Raw genomic sequence first — 18,057 nt, 5'->3', positions numbered from 1 at the left:
TGCAGAGATGGAGCGTGACCTCCACCATCCTCTCAGTCAGAGGTCACAGGTGGATGAGAGCCACAACAGAAAATAGCATAAAAATAAAGGCACGTCAGTAATTTCTTTTAAACATTTTTGTACATTTCTGTATTTGATGTCAAGTTTTGGTACCAAGTAAAAATATTCCAATAAAACCGGTCTCGGCCGTAGCTGACGGTTGAAGGACTGTTAGAGGAACATTAAGGTCATTAAGCTCAAGTATCGGTTTCTGAAAGACGAATTAATCTGGGAAACTGCTGAAATATCATTACATGAAAAAAATTAATGGTAAATAAATTATTATTTCACTGTGACCACACGGACCAGTACAGGTCCACGGACCAGAGGTTGGAAACTCCTATTTTAAACAATAGATGAATAAAATAGTTTTATAAATAGATATACATATATACACACACTCACACACACACACAAGGTCTTTGGTTACGACTACCTCCATTATACAAAAAAAAAAAAAAGGATGCCAACTTGTCTCTCCATACTGGCCAGAAAACTAACACAAACGAACACACAGGGGGCGACGTACATGTAACAACAGCGCGGTCTACAGGGAAGTGAATAATGAGAAGTTTAAGCCAAATAAAAAACAAGGGTTGAAGTATCGTTGCCTCCCTGCAGAGTCGTCTCATATCAAGAGCTAATTATATTTGAGCTGCCGTCTCTAAGGGTTTCTGAGAGCTTCTAAGAAAAAATAAAAAAAAAATTTTAAATAAATAAAAGTCTTTTTTTTTTTACCCCACTGGACTGAACTTGGTTTAACAAAATACTTGAATAAACTCTGACCTGAAATTGAAGTTTATCCTGCTCCGTTGTTTCCATTTCCTCTACAGTCTACATTTGTGAGTGTGTGTTTTTTTTTTGGGACCAGAGATCCTGCTCCGTTGTTTCCATTTCCTCTGCAGTCTACATTTGTGAGTGTGTTTTTTTTTTGGGGACCAGAGTGTTCACTGAGTCCTGGCTGCGTTCCTTTCCACCCTATAGGTCGCTGCTTTTGTGTGACTTTGTGCGGGAAAGCCTTCTATAGTGTGAGGACACTCTGAGTGGATTCCTCTGGCAGCGACGGCGCTCTGGTTGCCCACACATGGGGCTGGAGTGCCACGGAAAAACGGCCCAGCTCTGCGTGGCCCCTGACGGTGCCAACCAGGCCAGTCACCGACACTCTCTGGACCGAACCCAGAAGAGGTAGACAGAGAGAAGGAGGAAGAAAAAGCTACGTGTCCATGGCAACTCCACTGATCGGCTGTTTCCGTGCAGCGATAATACTCTGATACAGTGTGAGCCCATTCATGCATAAGTGCATGATGGATTAGGAAGCATTTGCATGAGGCTGAATGAACAAACCGAAGGTTTAGGGAACATCAACGCGGCGCGTAAACAAAATACAGAAGTAAAACACAGCGTTGGACGTGTGTTTCTGCAGAATAAATCAAACACCGACTCTAATTTCCTTCGCTCTCATCTCTGCTCAGATTTTCATTGCTCACCAGAGAAGGCAGGGAAAAAAGAAAAACTTCTTGTTTTCCTATTTTCCCCCCAAAATTTATGCAGCGAAGCTGCCAATAAGAATTCAGATGAGTCTGAAATTATAGACGAGAGAGTTGAGTGCTGACAGTTGATGGGTAATGAGAACGTTACCGTCCAAAATTATGTCTGTGAAATGGAGCTGGCCGCCCATATGAAAAGGCGAGCAGACGGCAGAAGTTAGCGAACGTGTCAGGTGATTTCAGGGGCTGCCTTTGAGCCTCAGCCCGGAGCTGGACCCCGGCCTGCCCTGGACCGGGACTTAAGAGGACGTAAAGAGGTGGACGGAGAATTAAAAATAAATAGAAAACTGTGGTTGAGCTCAGATTTGTTTGACAAACACACAGTCGGCCTGATTAAGTTACTAACAAAAATACAACATTAGAATTTTTAAATCTTTTCAGAAGTGGAACGAGTCAGAATTCAGTCTCCGCTCAGCTATTCTCTGCAGGGTTTTTTTTCTTTTTTTCACCACTTTGGTTCAGTGTAAATCCCTGTCTTAGCATGTTAGCACTATGTTCACAGCTCAGCTGCTCCGAGGCGTCTCAAGTTTATTTATTTATCCATTTCCCATTAATTAGTACACTTGCACTGACAAACGAGGAAGCTAGTCGCATTAGCGCCTTGTTTGCACCCGCCTTCCGCTGAATGTGGATTCCGAGGACGCAGGAACCCGGGGGAGAAGGAAACGGCTGCTACGCCGATAATGGAGTAGAGGCGTCGGTGCCCACCTGCACGGGCAGCGGGGCAAATGTTCTGAACTGAGTGACACTGACGTAGCTACAGGCCTCAGACGGACAAGTTAATTAGGTCAAGTTCTGAGTGAACTGAGGAACCGCGGGCGTGAAGACCCGGACAAAACCAAACCTGCCACCGGAATAAACGCAGAATAAAGGAGGGGGTAAATATGGAGGGTGTATCCAACAGCCAGGGGCTTTTATTCTATACTACGCTCAGCAGTGGCAACAGGACCCCCACCCCTGCGACCTCATATATTCACTCTGTTATTTCAGGGAACAAAAGCGAGGCTCTCAAGGCCGTGGGTGGATCCGTGAAAGGGAAGAAAGGAGTCCTGCTCCTGGTCCTGACTGAATGGAGGCCTTTCACACTTAGAGAGGCCTGTTTACTCTCCCTCAATAATGGCTCTAATTTTCTGATCATTATTGAGTAATTCCATCCACCCCCACACCCAGCGTTTAATGCTGTCTCCCATCACTCAGCAGCGCGTTCCTGTCGCCGCAGGGCCTCTAGATCTCCGTCCTGAACGACCGCCACGTCCGAGACACGACCTGCAATTCCTCTGGACCGACTCGGCTCCTGAACTGCAGGAGGTTCGGCAAAAAACAAAAAGTCAAAAAAATGTGGTGAACATTTCATAAAAAAGGAATCAGTCAGTCATTCATTTGTCAGAAGGTTTTTTTTTCCCCTTTTCATTTTAACACATGGAATCATTCTCCGCTCCTGACTGGAGAGGAGCCGCGCTTAATCCTCCATTTTGTTTTGGACCCAACTCCGCAGCGGCTCCATTACACCGAGAAACAATATTTGCTGCGCTAAAAGCAGGTGGAAAATATTTTTGGCGAGGGGGAGGCACAAAGAAAAAGACGGGAAGAGGGGGAGAAAAAAAAAATCTGGAAAACACGATAACAATTTTATTCAAGGCGCCAACGTCTCCGTCGCTAAAATTAGAAGAAAAGTTTAAACCTCGTGAAGACGGCTCTTCCTGGCCGACCCGCTGCGAGCGAGGCAGCCATCGGAGCGGGTGGCAGGGGGCGTGAGGGAACGTGCAGAGGAGACGGGGTGTTAAGTGAAAACAAGTATACGGGGAGGGGGATGTTAAAATGAGAGAGAAGGAGAGAGGGAAGCAGAAAGGGATCAGAAGGAGAGAAGTTGGCAGAGGCTGTGTGTCGGTTTGAAAAGCTGGCACCTTCTAAACAGAGCTGCAGCTCCTGCTGCCAAACGCTGCCAAGCAGCCTCAGCAGCCCAGGCCTGCCCTCCCTCTGTCTTTGTTTTCAGCACAGCATTTTGCATCATCTTTATTCCAGGCTTTTCTTTTTTACTTTGTATCACTGCTCAGTATCATCTGAGCAGCACTGACTGACATTTATTAGCATTGAATTATCAATAAAAGGAAAAATAAAATAGAAAATAAATTTCCCTTCTCTCTCTGCGTTTGTGTTCCTTCATTGTATTTATTTGGGGTATTGTCCGTAAACAGATCTGCTGTGAGTACGACGCTGCAGATTTTTTTGAATTGGTGGGGGAGAAAAAAAAAGTTTTAAATAAAAAATCTGCACAGAAGGAGGAACTGCCCCTCGCCGTTGTTGTGGCGTTCCGGTCCTGTTTTCCGTATGGAAAGAGTCGTCCCAATTACAGAGCAGTCTCCTTGTGCTGTGCTTCACTGGACCGAGGCGGACCGATCAGAATCTGGCTGCTGGGAGACGGCCCAGAAAAGACACACACTCCTCTCCTCTCCTCTCCTCCGCTCTCCTTCACCTCTCCTCTCCTCTTTGCCCTTCGGCTCAAACGGCGGGGGGGGGGGGGGGGGGGGGCGGAGCCGCTCCTCCTGTGTGGAGGTACGTATGTTTCGTGGGGACAGACAGATTTCAGGCCTGGCGTCCGTACAGAGGGAGACGCCGTACTGTAGGTCGTGCAGATTCTCACACCAAGACCAGACCAAAAATAATACACAGAGAGTAGAGGAGGGGTGGGGGGGCAGGTGGGAGGTGTGGGGCGGGGGGGTGTTTGCATATTTCTGCCGTTTTGTCCTTTTGAAGGAGGAGGAAGGAACAAAACTAAATAAACGGCGAGTGCCAGAAAAAAAAAACCCTGCCAGTTCTGAATGGTCCGTTTTATTTCCACGTGTTTGTTAAAATGCATAATGGCCGCTCTTATGCATGTTATTAAGTAATTTAATTTCCTGATGAATTGATTTCCGTTCTAATGAACAAATTAAAAAAGCGAACACAGTCTGCCTGGATTTCAAGAACAGGAACCGCAACCTGATTTATTTTTAACCTTAATTAAACAAACAATTAAAATCACTGTACAGTGAAATTACCAAATAAAGCTAATCCATGTTTATAAGAGGGAATAAGGTGCTCTGTGCTACGAGGCTAACGGCTAACCTTTATTTCTAAATTAGATTTAATTCTTCTGTGCGTATTATTCACTAAACTGAATAATTACGTGGAAAATGGAGCAGATTGGCTCGGCACCAAACCCACTGAGCCTCTGGGCGGTCGGACCTATGGAGGAGTGGAACGTTAGGAGGAGCAAATGGAAGGAGGTGAACGGAGGAGTCAGAGTGTGAGTCTGTGACGGCGGACGTCTTTTTAGGATTCAGACTGAAGTCGGATCATCTGTTTACCAGTGATTCCTTACACTCCGTGAACACCGCTCGTCTTTTTTACTACTTTTACAACACACACACACACACACACTCACACTTACACTGAAAAAGTAAATGGAAAAACCGGGGGCTCTGACAACAGGCCAAGCTCAGGCTGCTGGAGGCTCCCGTGTCTTTGTCGATGTTAAAAAACACCGCCGTGTCACCGATGATGTCACTGACGCTGAACCTCCACCGGACGCGTCGTCCTGGACGACGGGGCGCGGAGGAGTTTTCTCCAAAAGTGTCAGACGAAAAGTATTTTTCACACCAGATAAACGCGGTTCCCCCGGCGCCGCCGCTCTCCATTTCTCTGTCGGCCTGGGATTAAAGACCAGTGCCAGAACACTGGAGCTCCCCACTCCGCACACACACACACACACACACACACACACACACACACCCAGCCAAGGAACAGGGAAGATTTAGGGAGAACACTCGTCAAGCGGCGGAACAAAATAACCAAACATTATGGAAATATAACTCCAGATTTGATCGTCGGCTCTTACAGTAAATTCTCTGCACAAACACTAGCATCATTGTTTGGCTTCTACCAACAATCACACACACACACACACATACACACACACTCAAATGTGTGGTATTTGAAAATAAACACAATCCCACTCCGTCCTGCTCAGTGTCTTCTTCATTATGTAACTGCGTGCGATAACGCTGCCTCCTATTGAAGCCCAGGATATTGGGCCGAGCAGATAAGATGTGTTTGATAGATTAGTGCGACACAGAGGCGTTAAGTCCTTCAGTCCGCCCGTCTGTCTCCCTGTCCGTCCCTCTCTTTGTCCGCCTCTATTAAAAGATCTTCTGTGGGCCGTTTGTCACCTCAGAGACACATTGATGAGAAAATGAGTATCTTAGGTTCACAGCAGCAGCAGCAGGGAGATAGAGTGCACACACACACACACACACACACACAGGCAGATTTGGCTTCAGACCTGGCCCTGGCACCTCTCCGCTCTGTCTGTCTCACAGCACACAGAACAAATATGGCGGCCGCGCTCGCAGAAAACATCTTTTTGTCATAATAGAGCCGGTAATGAAAGCCGTATGTGACGACGCAGCCTCCAAACACGCCGGAGCTGCGAGGATTCATCAGGCCCACAAATATGGAACACGTCGCTCACAGAAAACCTGACCCGGCTCTGGGGTCTCTCTAGGTGGAGCGCGGCCCACGAGAGCCTGGCAGAGCAGACAGACTGTGGTTTCAACAGACAAGTGATCAAAGACCCTGATCGGACCCCTCCCTCGTTCACCATCTCGCCGACTTCCTCCACAGCCCTGAACCATTATTTATCATCATGGCCAGATGCAGCAGAACAGGAATTAAAGGAAAAAAACAGAGGGAGAGAGAGAGAGAGAGAGACAGCATTTTGAAGTGGTGTGGACCAGGACTGATCAACACACACACATCTGATCAGGTCTTCTATCTGTGTGTGGCCAGGTAGCTGACAGAGGATAACCACGGGGCCAACGTTCACGCCGCGGTGGAACCTTTGCATCTGCACGGCAGAAGTGAGGATCAGAGAACAGCTGCTTTGATCTGTCCCAGCCCTCACTGCCCGGCCTGGAAAGGCCAAAGTCTATAATTGGACAAAAGCAGAGACACATACTGAAAGAGAGAGAGACACTAGTGTGTGTGTGTGTGTGTGTGTGTCTATTCCCTGCTCTGTCAATCTCGCTGCTTGAAAGCAGAGCTCTCCAAACCCGCGGCCCAGCAGCAAAGTGACGGAGGCATCAATGGGAAAGGCTGCAGCGGAGACGGCGGCAGAGACGGCTGTGGTCCAATCATCGGGCCTGGCAGCTGACGGCTTCCGCAAGACACAGACACCCTGGAACGGGGAGCTAAGAATAAAGCTGTAATGCTGCCACCCCAAAGGTTAGCAGGGAGCCACTGTGTGCCTGTCCTCTGTAAACTCTGGTTAACCCCCCCCCACACACACACACACACCCCCGCAGCCTGACTCGTGGAAAACACAGTGATTCAGGCCCATAACGAAGGACAAATTTTGAGTGTTTAGTTCTTTTTTCGGGGGAAAGTGTTTCCATTCCTCTCCAGTTTCATAAGCATGAAGCTGCACAGACTGCTGCTGAGAACGATGTGGAAAAGCAGAGTGACCCCCCCCACCAACCCACCAACCCACCCCCCACAGAAGAACTGCCCCTGCAAATACCATTGTCTTGTTTCTCAGAGGAAGGAGAGAAAACTCTAACTTTCTACTGTTCGTCTCAAACTGAGAATATTAGAAATGCAAACGTATAGGTGAAAAACAGATATGCTAATGTGATGCTAATACAGGAAGATAAAGGGCAGTTATGTGCATATAGGGGGATGAGCGGCTGCAGGATTCTGGCACGGAATTAAAAAAAAAAAAAAAGCTTTACACCGAGGGGCACCAGGCTGAGCTGGGAGCTAATCTGAGCCGCGGTTCGCCACGGCGTATTGTGGAACAGGAAGAGGCGCTCACGGAGGCCCTGCAAACTCAAGCTGAGTTACACACTGGGCTGAAAGGAGCCTGGCATGGGGTATTCTGTCTCACAGGAACGATGCACCTCCCTGCCAAGGAGGAGAATTAAGGCCCTGTAACTGTATGCCAGTCTGTGGTAAGAGAAGGCAGGATAATAGAAGTAGGGGCAGAGAAGGGTTAATTAGCTCGCTCTGTGTGTGTGTGTGAGAGAGAGAGAGAGAGAGAATGAAAGACAGCCAGCCTTCACCTGTAAATACCTGCACGCCAAAAAAACAGAGGAGAGGAGCGCGGGCTGTAAATGAAGTCGGTGATGAAAAGGGAAATCAAGTGTATGCAAATAAAGGCGTGCGGTCACAGAACATCCCAGGTACTGCATCCAGCCAGCTCTCTGCCGGTGTTGGGTTTCACTAAATTACACCAGTCAACCGCATTAGGGATAAAGCTAATTTTTCCAGCATCTACATTTATGACTTTCTACATTATTGTTTGTTTGTTTTAAGCTGCACACTGACATCTACCAAACCACAGAGGGAGCTCTGATGGAGCCACAGTGAAAGTGGATTATTTTTAATGCAGAACAGCTCCGCTCTCACAAGACCACTGCCGTTATTCCACATCACAGATGATATCATTTATACAGCGTTTCAATTCAGGGTTTTATACCAGACGCACTCAATCAATGATGTCATTTAAAAGTAATTTCATTTACCTTTTTAAAACCTGGTGCTGTATGTAGTTACACAAACGAGAAGACTTTCTTTTTTCGTTTTTTGCTGAAAAATTGAGTATATTATAAAATAAATACAGCCCTATTTTATTTTTTTTTTCATGTGGGTGAAACGTCCTGCCTGTGTGAGTCTAATGTTTCAGAGTGAAGTTCTGGACCTGCAGAAGAATGCATGTGGCTTTGTGTGCAGGCCAGGCTGCATACCTCCATCAACAGTGCTTTAACTTCACAGCAACAGCAGGAAATGTTTATGTGTGAAATATGGAAAAATAAAAACTCATTTCAAGACATGGACACGCACACACACACGCACGCACAGATCAGCAACATCAAAAAAAACAATAAATGGGCAGCTTGGGTGTCTGACAGACGCACCTGAGTGTGTCCACTTGCGCGCGTGTGTGAGAGTGTGTGTGTGAGAGCTAGTGTTAGACTGACGCGGCTGAGGCTTCAGACAGACTGACTCTCACTGCCTTCTAAACTATCTGGGACTGGGCCAGCTGTCACTGCTATCTCCACACAAATACGCACGCACACGCACACACACACACACACACACCAATCTCATGAAAACATACACATGGCTTAAGGACTCATGACAAACTGTCTCGCACGTGCACACACGTATGCAGGCGCGTGCACGTTCAGATAAACAGGTTTGCAGATGCTTTTGTTTACAGATGGCAGCAGACAACAAGCACATTTGGATTTAGGCAAATTTGTTCACAAATGCTTGAACAAATGTAGCGGTGCAAACACGTCTGTAGGTAAACACGGGTTCTAAGTCTGACGCTCACTCTTCCTGAGTCTCTTTGAAACCACAGAGGAACACTAATCAAGAGGAGGGTTTTTCTTTTTTTTTTTTTTTTTTTTGGTTTGTTTGTTTATGGTAAAAACCTGCGGACTGTCCCTTTAACGGAGAACACGCGGTCGTTATCTGACTCTCCTCAGTGTTTATTAAAGCCTGGCACTGAATCAGTTCTGTACATAATAAAGGGCAGGGTCCAGTCTGTGCGCAGTGAGAATGAATCATCACACACTGACCCATATACGTGTGTGTGTGTGTGTGTGTGTGTGTGTTCATTAAGTGTGTTTTTTTTTTAAATGCTGCAGTGGACGTTTCCCACTTACCTGGTGTGTGGACGAAGTAGGCCAGGTAAAGGTCCAGCTCCTTGACCGTCACTCCAATGTGATGCGGCTGGACACACAGGCCGGGGTCGAGGCACTGGGGCGACTTGACCAGCCGCTCCCCGTCTGTGCTCTCCAGAGGACTCCCCTTGAACAGGATGACCATCACCAGGTCCAGCCTCCACACCTTATCGGCCTGGCGGAGGCAGTCGATGCGACGTATCTTGCCCTTCTGGTCGGGGTTGGACAGCACGCAGCAGGGGGGCTTCTTCCCCGTGATGGTGAGCACAAAGTCCTCGCGGCACTCGGGCCGGATGTCCTTGCGGAGCTTGGCCAGCAGGCGCGAGGCCCACTTCTGCTTGATCTCTGGCTTCTCCCCCAGCAGCTCGTCCTTCACCGCGCGTTCCTCGTCCTTGGACATCCTCTTTTCGTGCTTCTTGAAGTACTTGCGCTTACGAGCCTGCAGGTTGAACCAGGTGTATGAGAAGGCACGGACATGGGGGAGGAGGGCCTCGATGAAGGGATGAAATTCATCCTGAAGAGGAGGAAACAAGGAGCGTGGAGTCAGAAGGGAGAAAAACAAGCATGAAAATCCATAAAATATTTAGACAACCACAGACGCAAAACAATTAAAAAAAAAAAGATTATAAAAAATATAAATATAATCAAATTCATATAATATTTTAATTTATATATAAATACCTTTAATAATTATAATAAATAAGTGACGTGAAGATTTGTCAAAAATTCAAAATAATTATCTTAATTATGTTGATGTAAATTAAAATAGTATTTTAATTAATACAATTTAAAATTCAATAAATAATAAAATAATAACAATAATATTTAAACACACAAGGCGGCATCTTTTTCTATAAACTACCACAAAGACAATAAATACAGAAAACAATTCAAACACAACAGCAACTGAAAAGCTGAGCCCAGTCTGCGCTCCCGTTTCTCTGCTACAGAGAGAGAGGGAAAAAAAAAAAAAAAAAAAAAAAAGAAGTTATTCTGCTGTACCATAATACCTTCACTACATATCTCTGGGCAACAAAGCCCAGATCTCGCCACAGCGTTCCTGTGCCAGGGTTGCCACACACCGGTCGCTCACCACCGCCAAGCTTTGCCGCCACAAGACCACTGTTGAAATGTGCAGCTAAAAGATCAGCCATACCATTGCCTATCTCTGGTACCATGCAAGGGAGCTCCAACCAGACTCACATTTCCACAACAAACTGAAAGCAGACAGAAATCACCACAGAAAACCACCACACTGCTAGAGGAAGACAGACGGCCTGGTAGTTACCATTTTGCACTCTCATCATAAATTTGGCACAGCGCTTAAAGTGAAAAAAAAAATCTCCAGCACCAGTTTTTTTTTTCCTCCCGCGCTCCCCAATGTAAAGCAAGCACTGGTTTGGCAGGGTGTAGAGAATTAGCAGACGAAAAAAAAAAATGCAGGGTTGAAAAAAAAACAACAACTAGGAGAATATAATGCTCAATAAAACGATGTGAGCCAAAATTTAAAAAAAAAACACAAGATTTAAGGAAATAAAAAAAAGATCTGCAGTAGAAACTTTGCCAGCAGATTATCAGACAAAAATAAACAATTTAAAAAAAGAAATGACCAAAAGGACAGATCAGAAAGTAGCCAAAAAGCCTACACGGTAAAAATAGAAAAAATTATTAAACATAAGGGAGAAGAAAAAAACTTTCAGAGTGGGGAGAGATGCACTTAAAATAAACAGTCCTTTGTGCTTTCCAAAAAATCTAAATTAAAAAAAAAAAAAAAAAAAAAAAAAGTCCTTGGCAAAGTGTAATTGTTAGTGGTGTCTGTTCTGATCCCTGGGCCCGGCACAGGACTCACACACACTCATACACACCCCACACACACAGATGGGGGGGCCAGGGAGAGCAGAGCACAGAATAGGGAAAAAAAAGAGAGCCGAATCAATGTTGGACGAGCGCATACGACCGCTGGCAGAGCCGAGTGCTGCTTCTTTTTTCCCCTTTTCTCTCCAACTCTCTCTCTCTTTCTCTTTCTGTTTCTCCCTCGCCGTCTCTCGTCCTCTCCGCGTTCTTTCCCTTATCCTTCCATTGCTTGAGTCTTTGCCAACACGAGTAAGGCCCACCTATTTGGCAACGCGACGCCTGTAGCCCAGCCAATGCGTTAGCTTCAAGAGCTGAAAGGGAGGGAAAAGAGAAGGAGGAGGGGGTGAGGGGTGAGTAGTGGCAGTGAGAGGGAGGGAGAGAGAGAGAGAGAGAGAGAGAGAGCAGGTGGGAGTGTAAGGGAGAGCGCAGACTTGTCCGACGCTGCACAATTTGCCAAATCGACAAGTTCCACTCTGACACGGAGGCAAAGTTCAGGGGAGCAAGTCTCCTCCTGCACCGGTCCCTGCAGCTCCCCCTGCCTGCCTCCATCTTTATGATGGCCGCCATCGCCTTATGTGCCTCACCCCACCTCCACACACAGACTCTCTCTCTCGCTCTCTCTCTCTCCCTACCCCTCTGTCTGCTTGCATAATGCCACCTTGGCAGAGGATGGCAAAGAGAGGACACACAGCTTCAGAATCCCTCCAGACCCCTGCTACCCCCCCACCACCACCACCACCACCACCAGCAGCGGCAGCTGCTCATGAGTTTGCCACAGCAAACAAAGAGGGAGAAACAAACACAGGCGACCACACTGCTGCGGCGCACACACGGACATGAGTGAGGAGATGATTCAGAAGCACAAGTGGAGAAATGGTCACTGAAATTTTAAAGGATGGGAGGGGGCAGCGAGCGCAAAGACACGAGAATCTCCCTGAGCTGCACTCATGGAGAAACAGTCGGGTAGACTGGAACCGTCTCCCTCCAGAACCCCCAGCACCCAAATGTGCTCCAAGCTTTCCAACCGGGTTCCCAGGAGGATTTGGCGTTCTCCGTGAGGGGAACGACAGCGGCTGCCATGTTGCCGTAACACACAGCACATCATTCAGGGGTGGCACCTGCTCTGCAGACGGGCAGCGTGAAAGCACATGTGCAGCTAAATCGCAGACCCACGGTGTACGACTGTGGCTGCAAAGACACAAATATGCTGCGTTACGAAAACCCTGCGATTACTCAAAGAATCACCAGTCGGCAAACAGGACGCTGTCAGTCAACCCCCACAGTAGGGTCTACTGATGTTACACTCACATATTTAAGAAAAAAAAGAGAATAAATTCAGCCCAAAATAATGAATAATTATAAATAAGAGAAGGAATACTGCAAAAACATGTACAACAAAACAGCATTAGGACCCGGTCCTGCAGAAATGACATCATTTTCATGTCTGTGCACAGATATCAAATATTGGCACGTGTATTTCTAACTATTATAAATGGTGTCGACGTCAACGTATCTGACAAACAAAAACATTGTTTCATACTTCACACCTGTCACCTTTGATAAAATTTCATGCATATGATATGAAACGGGAGCGTCGTCATGTGACCGCGACACCAGAGATTTTCCACAGCTTCCTTGTGTTTTGTAGACAAAGCAACAAATTCTTTTTTATATTCCTGATCTGATTTTTCACTGTGCTGCGGAAAAATTACCCTGTGTTCAGCTGCAACGCCAGTTCAGGTCGACGTTCAAATTTATCTTTTTAATTATTGTTAAAGGCAGTGGCCGCTGAGGTTGACCAGAGATTAAAAACTACTTAGAAAAAGGAACACACACCTCTGGTCCAGCTGTGTGTGTGTGTGTGTGAGTGAGAGAGACTTTTTTGGGGGGGGTCAGGGGGCAGGGGAGTCTGCATTTGTATAAGCACTTAATTTTTAAATACCTCTTGGCTTTTTGCTTTGAGGTAAAAGCTAATTTCCAGTCCTAGCGATGATTAGTGTTGGGGTTACCAAACCAAAACAAGTGTAACCATGAAAACCTTTATTTGTGCCTGTGTGTATATGTGTGTGTGCAGATCTTTTCCAGTATAAACACCGGTTTTCCACAGAGCAGTGGTCCTCGGTGGACAAAGTCTGGTCTTAATGAGACTTTGGTTAAATAGGATTAGGAGGTGAATTGTGTTTAGGTTGAGGTTAGTGTCAGACATTAAGTGTTTACGGTAAGGGATACGGCTCTGGTCAGACTGAGAAAATAAATAGTCAATTTAAGATGATGAAGAAGATGCTAACATAATCACCAACGACGCTGAGAACAGCCAAGAGGAGAAAACTAAAAAGAGTGTTTTACTGAATAAATAATGCATTATTCATACTGAAAAACATAACAAAATATATACACTTAAATTATATATTTTGTTAATTCTTACCATTTTAAAGCAGTTTTTTAGCTCATGTAAAAATTTCCAAAACTGCCTTTTTAATGTATTTTTTTTAGCTGCAGTAAAATAATAGTGTAATAAAAATTTAAAGACAATGTATCCTAATTTACTAATAATATTAACATCAGCCCTGGAATAAAATGTCAACAACTACAATGTCACAAGGCACCAGGTTCCTTTTATTTTTACGTAAGGCGAGAAAATGACTAGAGCCGGCCCTGGATTCACACACACACTCATATACAGTATATATTTTATGTTTACATTTCAACTTTAACCTCATTTCAACAGCAAGAAAACATACACACACAGAATATAAAAATCCATATCCCTCTAAGTGATATTTAAAGCTCTGTGTGTGACCCATAGTGCAAACACAGGGAATTTAGAATTCAGTGGAATTTGACTAAAATTCTAAAATGGAGGATTGATGTCATTTTAGCTGTGCTTCACCTAAAACGACGTCGGACGTGTATTCCTTTCTGAAAGAGTACGTGTGAAATATGCAAATAATCGCCAAAAGCTGAAGTTCACAGTTTTATTTTGCATAAGGTTTTATTTTCCACCTTACCTGAATTTGGATTTTTTAATTAATTCAACCAACGTTCAGCACCGGTGCTGACTGTCAGTCGATCTTATTGAGGAGCGTTTTTGCCGAGGACAGGAAATAGTCGCTGCTCAGCTACAGGACAAAAGCTATTAAGCACCTGTTCACCTCAAACAACCCCGGACTGAGAGAGGGAGGGAGGGAGAGGGGGAGAGAGAAGGAGAAACTCTACCGTCTTTCGGTTTGCACGGCCCTAAACCTGCGTCTGTCCGTGTAGAATGTTCCGCCACGATCTAGCCCCTAACTTTAGCCACAGCCTGGCTAAGGTGTTCCGTCGTAACTGGCACACCTGTCATAAAATGTACCCCGCGAAGGCGCGAACGTCACAAAACACGACCGTTTAGAGAGTTTTTAGAATGTTTCATGTTTATTTCTCTCATTTGTGTTGATGTTGATCGATATTTCATACATTAGTGTTGATATTTATGAGTTATATAAATGTTAAATTAAATCGTATTTGATCGATATTTCATACATTAGTGTTGCTATTTATGAGTTAAATGTTAAATTAAATCGTACAACGTGTAACCAGCCGACTGCTATTTACTAATACACGAATCCACAAGGGATTAATTAAACATTTTTAATTCCTCAGTTAATATTCAGTAGATCTATCATTTAAAAAAATGTGCAGCATCGCGTGTTTTTAAGTTAGTAACAAAACGTATGTAAAAATGTGAGGGGTTGTGCCAGAAAAGGCACCCTTTGCTTTCTCTTACAACACTCCAATAATTCTACGTTTTACTACTACAAATACTTGTTATCATACTGAATATCGAGCTGTATTTGCTGAGACACAAGTACTACAATCCTCCAGCTTTTTCAGCTCTTAAGTAAAGAAACAAAACCAAAAACTGGCTTTTCATGCTCCAATATTATGCCCTCATTTTGCCCGTGGTGCAAAATATGACACAACACCTGTAATAAGAGTCATTCAGACGGAACAATTTAAATTTCAAACCGTTTATGCAAAGATGGATTGTTAAATATCAACTACTCATGTCTGCAAATTAAAAAATAATTATATTCTGAAAATATGAACACGTCATTCACGCAACCTTTCTGGAAGGCGATGGAAATTGGGCAGAAACATTGGAAAAAACCGCGACATCGATTAATATTAATTTATATAAGATGAAAATAATACCATGTTTATTTAAAAATGATCTGCAGTTTCACCAAAGGCCTTAAATGAACCGTGATAATAAATAATATTCCGTGTTATATTTATCTTTAGACGAGCTCGTTCTGTTACAGCTCCATTTTAAAGCGTCGTTTATTAAAAGCGCGACGCTATTTAACCTAAATTTACCTTAAATGTCCTAAAAGACTAACATGTGGTATATACGTTTATATGTTCTAATATATCAAAAATGCAGACCGCGTTTCGTGCGTATACAGTTTCGTCCTTCAGGCTTAATGAGAAACAGAAATAATAATAATTATAAATAAAAGCCTGAGCTGAATTTTAAAGCGGGACAAAAGTAATGATTCTGAAGTCCTTTATTTTCCGATTCTGCGCACGTCTGACCGAGACTGCGGAGTTGGCTGCCAACTTCAGATTAACTCTTTCACTGAGGAGAGAAAAAAAGGTTCTTTACTCTGAAAAGCCCCGTTTGATTCAATCCCTCTGCAGTTTAAGCTCCATTTGAATAATCCATCATAGTTTAAATAGTCGACACCATGGATTTCTTTCTTTTTTCTCTTTTTTTTATTATTATTACAACTGTGCATCAAGTCATTTGAAAATATTCTGTCCTGTCTGTATTTGTATGTAATATTTATTTTATTAATTTACACCTGAATGTCATTTAGAATAAAGAAAATATTTGACGTATCAATAAATATAATGCAGGTCTGCTGTTGTCAGGATTTGATTTTTTTTTTTAAGTTTGCAGTCTATTCTTGTTAAAGATACACTCGGCTTTTTAATTATTTTGTTCACGCACACATAAAAACGGTGAGAATACATAATAACAAATTAAAATGTATTTGAATTGTGTCCAACTTAAAGAAAAATAAATTAAATTAAAATCATGCTGAACCTTCTTTATTTTCCCTAAAGAAAACCGTGATGAAAAGATGAAAATAATATATTTTTAAAAATCTATCTGTGGAAAAACTGCAGTATTTTCACAAAGTGAATGGTTGGAGTTTCTTTTGCCTAAAATGCTAAACTGCAGTATTTTCACAAAGTGAATGTGAATGGTTGGAGTTTCTTTTGTCTAAAATGCCTTACATTTATTCATTTTTTAACACTGAACAGAAGAACCTGCAGCAGGCCTCTCTGCCCTCTTTGTCCTCCTCTGTCCTGAGGTCGGTGACCTCACTCAGGCCACGCTGCATCTCATTAGACCAATTAAGCCAGTGTCTGAACAACCTGCCCCCCCGAGGGCCTTCCAGCCTCCTGGCCCTTCATTAGTGCAGCTCTGTGCTGAGTTCTGTCCTCTCCAGCCCGACCCAGTGTCCCTGACCCTGGACAGAGCCTGACAACACCCCCCGACCCTCAGTCGGAGCCGGGGCAGAGGACGGTGACAGAGGAGGTGAAAGGGTTGAATCTTTCAAATTACCAGAGTAAAAAATAAATACATCTTTTTCTATTTCTACTGCAGAGTTCGTCTCCTTCTAAATAACTGTGATGTCATCACCTGGCAGGACTGTCCCTTTGTCTAACTCAAACCCGTCCACTGTCCCAGATGCTACAGACGGCACGTCTTCTTTAGCTGGCTGTGGTTTAGCCCGGTAATCACAACAAGCTACAGTGACTTCTACATGACTCTCCGTTGTTATCACACACAGGCATCGTTCCTGTTAATCATTAGGTACAGGCCGGGGGACGACACTGGATTACATTTTAAAGACAGGAGGGGAAAAGTCCCCACACTCTGGCTGATTCTGTGGCGAGCCACTGAAGCGCACAGATCCACGCAGCACCGGCGCCCTGCGTGCGGGGCTCGCACTTATCTGAGTTTACAAACCAGCACGTTACTAGGTGTGAAAAATCTGAAAGCAATTTGCGGTGGCTGCGTGCTAACGTGCCCGGGGTGGGCCGTGTGGAGGGGGCGACCGGCCGAGGAAGAGGCACGCACGCCACATTCCAGACCCACAAAAAGGTTCTCTGCTGCCTGGCTGCACGGCTCCGAGGAACCACCAACTAACACCATTCGCCCCCCACCCCCTGGTCTGCAGCTCCACTGGTTAACCCCAGGAAAGTCAAACCACCATCAGCTGGATGGTTGGTGTGATCGTCTGCACGGTTCCAGCAGGTACCGATTAATCTAACAAGTCAAATAAACCACACAACACAGATAGGAAGTCACATGGAAACACTGGGAGTTCACTGAACTCCCAGTGAAAAAAAAAAGAACCTGCTTTTCCGTTCTAGGCCTCGGAGCACAGAGGTAATCCACACGGCAACATTAGCACATTCAAACCAAAATACCCTTCATGAGGTCACCGTCCCACAGAGACGTGGAGCCCACTCTAAACTCTCAGTTATAACAGAAGAGAAATGAAAGAGCATCAAAGTGACTGGAAGAGGTTCAGGTCTTATAAAGTGCTTTGGGCTGATTACATTTTAAACTCTTTCCTTCTGCTGAAGGAGGCTCCATACGTGTCGGGACGTGCCAATGTTCTCAGATAAAGAGTGTATTGATGAGCCCGGGTGGGAGGGGCGCGGGGACTGAGATGTTCTACAGCATGTCGTGTAGAGGCCGATAGCTCAAATGAATGATGATAAAGTTGACGTAAAGCTCTGGACTCAACTACGACGAACCGTCCATCAAAGGCTGGCCTCATCTTTACGGTTCAGGCCCCATAGTTCTTTATGTGTGTGTGTGTGTGTGT

General features: G+C 44.8%; 1 protein-coding gene across 14 annotated transcripts in view; it reads right to left on the bottom strand.

Annotated features, from left to right (window-relative positions):
• Window positions 1-18,057, bottom strand: part of nfixb (nuclear factor I/Xb) — a 153,376-nt gene that overhangs the window by 77,688 nt on the left and 57,631 nt on the right. For 7 of the 14 annotated variants that reach the window (XM_017040349.2, XM_017040354.2, XM_017040353.2 and 4 more), the window contains exons 1-2: window positions 10,324-10,595; window positions 9,296-9,827 (exon numbers count right to left, since the gene is read on the bottom strand). In XM_017040349.2, coding sequence (XP_016895838.1) covers window positions 9,296-9,827; window positions 10,324-10,491 — 700 coding nt within the window. In that variant the 5' untranslated portion in view covers window positions 10,492-10,595. The other 7 variants (XM_017040351.2, XM_008330640.3, XM_008330641.3 and 4 more) reach the window with 3 other exon arrangements.

This window comes from Cynoglossus semilaevis, chromosome 17, assembly GCF_000523025.1.
Source record: "Cynoglossus semilaevis isolate Cse_v1.0 chromosome 17, Cse_v1.0, whole genome shotgun sequence".
NCBI lineage: Eukaryota > Metazoa > Chordata > Actinopteri > Pleuronectiformes > Cynoglossidae > Cynoglossus > Cynoglossus semilaevis.
The sequence above is the reverse complement of the archived record's forward strand: the minus strand, read 5'-3'. Positions and strand labels throughout refer to the sequence as shown.